General features: G+C 28.1%; 1 protein-coding gene across 2 annotated transcripts; it reads left to right on the plus strand.

Annotated features, from left to right (window-relative positions):
* LOC107617099 (pre-mRNA cleavage factor Im 25 kDa subunit 2-like) lies at positions 1,117–2,813 on the plus strand. Of its 2 annotated transcripts, XM_021111386.1 has the most exons (6): positions 1,117–1,399; positions 1,462–1,556; positions 1,665–1,720; positions 1,967–2,053; positions 2,135–2,245; positions 2,443–2,813. In XM_021111386.1, exons 1-6 carry the CDS (start codon positions 1,395–1,397, stop codon positions 2,512–2,514), a joined length of 426 nt encoding a protein of 141 aa, XP_020967045.1. In that variant the 5' UTR covers positions 1,117–1,394; the 3' UTR covers positions 2,515–2,813. The 2 variants fall into 2 exon arrangements, with proteins under 2 accessions (XP_020967045.1, XP_020967044.1); XM_021111385.1 differs by having other exon boundaries at positions 1,117–1,556.

Consider the following 6,042-nt stretch of genomic DNA (forward strand, 5'->3'; position numbering starts at 1 on the left):
TGGGTTTTATTTTGTATTCTTTTCTTTAGTTTTGTCTGTCTGAGTCTCATGGTGAAAAAGGCAAACAGATTGAGGTTTGTAAGAAAAAGCCAGTGAGAGAAAAAGGCAAAGAGTGCAAAATTAAAGAAAAAGTCATAAATGTCTAAAAGTTCCTTTGTACATCTGTGTTGTGTTTCATGATCCTGTGAGAATTTCCTTACAAGTTGGGTTAGCACTTTGCAGTTGAAAACTTGGTAGGTAACCAAGTCAAGTTTAGTTTTGGAGATAGATTCTGGACTTGTCCTTGATAGGAATGGGTAGTTCCTAGGGAAGAATTGGTGTATGTAATCTGTTGATTATAGTAAAATTCCGTCACAATTGTGATGGAGACTGGATATAGGCTGCATTGCACTTTGCAGCTGAACCAGGATACTTCTTGGTGTGATTCTCTCTTTCTCTTCTACTCCATATCTGTTTCTGTTGCGTAGGAGACAAAATTAAAAAATATCTCTTGATTGGTTATGAAAACAAAAAGTAGAAAAATCTCCTGAAACTATCTTAAAAGGCAGGAAGTAATACTCAACAAAAAAAGGGTTAAGATTCAACCCCCTTCTCTTAGCCATTGATTACTATCAAATCTGATGATTATTTACAAAAAAATATTTTAGTTCTGTATGTTTTATATAAATTAAAGTAGTTAAAATTCAAATTTCATAACATTTTGGAATAAATAAAAAATGACGATTGCTTTAATTAAAATTGTAATATTAAAATATTACAAGAAATAAATCGAAATATTAACTATTTTGATTATATCCATGTTGTTGGTTTTTATTTGTGTATTATACCTATACCTATGAGTGAGGTAGAAATTATTGATACTACATCACCTTCGGCACAAAATCCTTTCCCATTACCCTAATTAACATTGGGAAAGAAATTCAGAAACATATTAGTTCACCCATATATATAAATGCCAAATATTGTTTAGTTTACATTATAAAAGCAAACATATAATAACAAAATTATTAATAACTAATTTTTAAGATAAAAAATGAATATTTTTTTTTTAAATAAATTTAAAATGACTCATATTCATGAAATATATGTATCTAAAAAATAAAAATCTCTCTTCATCTCAAAATTCCCCCCATTTTCAGTTTTCACCGCCATCTTCTCTCTCTCTCTCTCTGCCCTCGATTTTCAATTGCTGCCATTAATGTCGGATCATGATCAACCGCAAGATGATCAACCTGCAGGGCCAACCTATGTGTGCGCGCATTGTGAAAACGTGAAGTTCAGTCAGAAGTTGGATTTGGAAGTCCACTGCCGAGAATCGCATTTCAGGTTCAAATTCACATGCCAAAGATGTGGCAACAGATTCGAAACAGGGCCCTCGCGGGTTCAGCACATCAATGAGGTAAAGATTTTTTTTCAATTCTTTGTTTCCTTTCAGATACTAAGCAAAACTTGGTTTTTTAGTGCCTGCCCTGGAAAGGTTTTATACAAAGATCGCAAAGTAAGGCTAAGAAACAGGATTACTATCGCCGCCATTGATCTCTGTACAGTTGAGAGTGGTAGGATCTTGAATTTCTTGAATTTCCACTTGTTTAACATGATAGTAATTTGGGAATATTATTAGGATCTTGAATTTCCACTTTGTGCTTTTGTTCTTTAACTTACAGAAATTGAGGGATTGAAGCTCGGTCCTAGTTTGCAAAATCTTGAGCCTGCCTGGCAGGTACTGTTATAGTATTACTTGCTTTTTAGATGTATCGAAGAAATTATCTAGAGGCAAAGACTTGGACAAAGTAAAACTGATGTGGTTGTAGAAGAATCAAAATGTTTGTGTCTTATGGATGAATGAATCTCTGAAGCTGGAGAATTGTTAGGATTCTATACCTACTGCTGTGTATTGGATGAGTGTAATATTGTCGTCTTTCCACATTATATCGGCCCATACCAGAAGATATTGTTGATGTTGCAGATAGGTGAATGTGTGGCAAGATGGTGGAGACCGAACTTCAAAACCTATATGTATTCATACTGTCCTCCTCACATAACAAAATCAAAGGTAACTTACCATTGTCATTGAATATCATGTACTCCTGATTTTGTTGGTCCATGATTACAATTATGCTAGTACTTTGTGCAGGAGTGCAGAGTGCTTTACATGGTCCATTTATCTGATAGGGGATACTTTGAGGTGCCGGGAGATCTAGCACTTCTTGCTGTTCCAATGTTTCAACTGTGTGACAATGTTCAGGTATGGCAAATTATGTATGATTTATTTATTCTTTTTTCTTCCTGTTACTATGTTGAAAATTGTTTTATCAATTGGTGGGTATATAAAAACATTTCCATGAACTGAAGCTTTTGATTTTGAAGATGGTTCGACTAATCTTAAAGTTTGCATTAGAAGGATCATATCCTAATTTGTGTATGAATCAAACCTGGTTGCAGAAATATGGTTCCATTAATTCCAGCATTCCTCAGCAGCTTTCCAGATTCGAGTTTAGAATGATCAACAACTAATGCATACTTGGAACTTCCATTGATTCTTCCATGCTGATAAAATACCATGTCCTTTGGCATTTCAAGAACAAAGACCTAGTTAATTCATTCTTATCGTTTGCATAAACCTGCTGAATGTTGAACTGTTAGTTTCAAAAGAGACAGTAGTCTAAGTTTTGGTCACCTTGTATAGCTTTAGCCCTTTGAGATGATTGGTTAGTTCTTGTTAATTCGTTTCTGTACATATTACAACCATGTACATGTACAGATGTATGTGTGACATGAGTGTGCTGATATGTGACACAAGCATTTCATTTTGGACAATTATGGTGGGGGAGCAGCTTCGCAGAGAATGGGCTGTTGTGTAGCCGCAGCTTAGTGCGGACGAGCTTCTAATGCTGTGCGCAGTTTCCCTTTTTGGGCTCCGTTTTTTTTCACGTTCTTGTGCTCCATTATGTGGCTTGAATGGAGCATAAAGAATGGGCTGAGAGGCATTTTTAAAATGAGATTGCCCATGTATGCGAATGGATCTAATTGGAGTAGATGTTAGTTTAGCATGCACAACGAAAGCCCTGTTTTTGGTATAATAAGAACCGTCTAAAGAAGCATTCTAAGTCAACATAGCTGAAACACAATATACCATTTTTGAAACCCAATATATATAATATATATATAATGCTACACATTTAAGTTTAACCAATTTAAATAATAAAATTTAGAATAATACTAGTCATAACTGATTTTTGTTATACTAGATTCTAAATTTGGTTAATAAAAAGACTTAGATGTGTAATATTATTCTATATATATTGATTTAAAAGATAAAATCAATGTAATTTATTAGAATTTGGATTATATTGATTTTATTTTATTTTTCAATTGAATCAATTTTGATTTAAATGATAAGAATTTAAAATTTGGATGGACATAAACCAATTAGTGTCAAAGTTTTGAATTTTTGTATTTTAAATTATACTGTATACAAATTTTAAATTTTAAAAGTGTTTTAATTTAAAACTTTTGAATTGTTTTTTTTTTTTAAATTGAATAAACTGATTCAATCCAATTCAAATCACAATAATTTGAATTAGATAGGAATAAAAAATAAATTTATATTAAATCAATGCAATAGATATCATAATTGTTTGAATAAAATTAAAAGATAAAACTAAACCAAGACGATTCAAATCGCATTGCAAATATTTTTTTAGTTTCCAGAAAAAATAAATAATAAAGTTCAAAAATGTAAATAATTTGAAAAATATAAGTATAAATATAAATTTAATTTATTTAAGAAAATCACTTAATAGAACATTTATAAAACTATTTTTCTTAAAAATACTATGTGTATATAAAAATCAACAGCAAATTACTTACATAAAACAAAACTCCTCCAATATTATTCTTTTATAACTTTCCTAAAAATTTACATTTCGGTCCTATTTATAATTTTATGTAATTCCTAGACTCTTTAGCAAATTTAAAATACATACAAAAATTATGGGACCCCTACATGGTTTACACATAAAATGAAACATAACATAAACTATGATACAATCTCATAATTTATGTATATATTCTAAATTTCTTGTTAATGTAATCAAATTTGGTTGGATGTATGATTAATATTTGGTAAAATATTTCTTTTTTATATGCCATCAAATTATATTTAGTCCCAGCAATTTATATCTTATATTTTACCCAAATATATTAATTAAAATTAAAAACATATCATATATTAATTATTTCATAATGAAATGTCCTTCTATTTAATTAAGAAAATACAAAAATATTCTTTTGTATTATATTGCAAAAGAATTAAAGGATCTTTTTCAATACTTTAATTAACCTTTTAGAATTAATTTTATATCCTTTCAAGTTAAATATTGTTGAAGTGTATTGGAAATTAAAATGTGAATTTAACTTTATAAAAACTAAAATATTCACCTAATCTATCATAAGAGGTAAAATGCCCTTTTAACATTAACGTTTGAAATGACTAAAATATCCTTATCTACTTTTAACAATACTACAAATAGTAAAATAAATTTCTGATTATTTAACTTTAAAAAAAACTAAGGTACAATTAATTTTTAACCCTCCTTCACATTCATATCATAAATATTAAAAAAAAAAAAACTATGTGATGGAAAAAGAAAAATTAATTCTGTACTTAATCTCACCAATCTCCACCTTCGTGTTTTAATAGGACATTAAGTCAACATTCAAGAGTGTCCTATTAGAATTTTGCAACTTTTTCACGAAAGGTGTAAAATACTGTTAATGTAAAATTATGTAAATGTAAACATGTATACCTGTTTTGAATGATTTCATTTAAAATTGTTGATTGCTATGACATCTAAAAGAAAGTGTTTAATTTATTAAAAATTATTAAAAATTAATATTTAATTCAAAAGATAAAAATTTAAAATTTATTATAAAAAATAAATTAGATAAAATTTAGACATCAACTAGAATTATAAATTATATATAGAGTAGGAAGGATAGAGAGAAATAGAAAAAAAGAGAGGTAGATAAGAAAATATAAGAAGGATGTTTACTAATTTTAGAGGAAAATATTTTCTCTAAATTTTAATAAGAGAGTGTCGTATGACACATTTTAGTTATTAAATTAGTTAGTAATATATAAATATAATATAAAATATAGCTATATTTCAATTTTAGTATTTTAATTTAATTTAAATACAATTAGAGAATGTTATATTGTATATTTTGACCGTCAAAATCGTAATTAGTCATTGATAATGATAATGATATATAAGAGAGATAGAGTGAGTGAAGGAATGAGAGAGATAGAGAAATGAAGAGAGAAGTGTGGAGAGTTCTTTAATTTTGGAAGGAAAGATTTGATTTCAATTGCAATAAGGGAGTGACATGCGGTATATTAATTTAATTTAAATACAATAAGAGAATGTTATGTTATATATTTTGATTGTCAAATTCATAGTTAGTCATTGATAATGATATATAAGAGAGATAGAGTGAGTGAAGAAATGAGAGAGATAGAGAAAGGAAGAAAGAAGAGAGGAGAGTTCTTTGATTTTGGAGGAAAAGATTTGATTTCAATTACAATAAGAGAGTGACATGTGGCACATTTTGGCCTTAAAATTAGAGATATACAAGTGTAATTACCCGTGCCATGCACGTGATAAAATTAAAATTATAATTTTAAATTATTTTTTTAAAATTAATTTAAATTATAATAATTTAATTAATAAAAAAATAATATATTATACATTGTTTGATTTTTTTCTAATCTAGTGTTAATTGGATTAACTCAAAAATAATTATTAATCGGTTTTAATAATCTACTTTCTTCAATAAATCAAACATATATATTGAATGTTATCATAAATAATATAATAATGGTCAAATTCATCTACAAATATATTAGCTATTATCACACTATAAAACAAATTAAATATAAAGGCTATTAGCACTTATAAATCTATAAAATTGCACTGACTTTGATTCGTGCAATGGTTTACTTATCAAATAAACTTAAAATATGAACAAAAAATATTTATA

Source organism: Arachis ipaensis, chromosome B09 (genome assembly GCF_000816755.2).
Source record: "Arachis ipaensis cultivar K30076 chromosome B09, Araip1.1, whole genome shotgun sequence".
In the NCBI taxonomy this organism is placed as follows: Eukaryota; Viridiplantae; Streptophyta; class Magnoliopsida; order Fabales; family Fabaceae; genus Arachis; species Arachis ipaensis.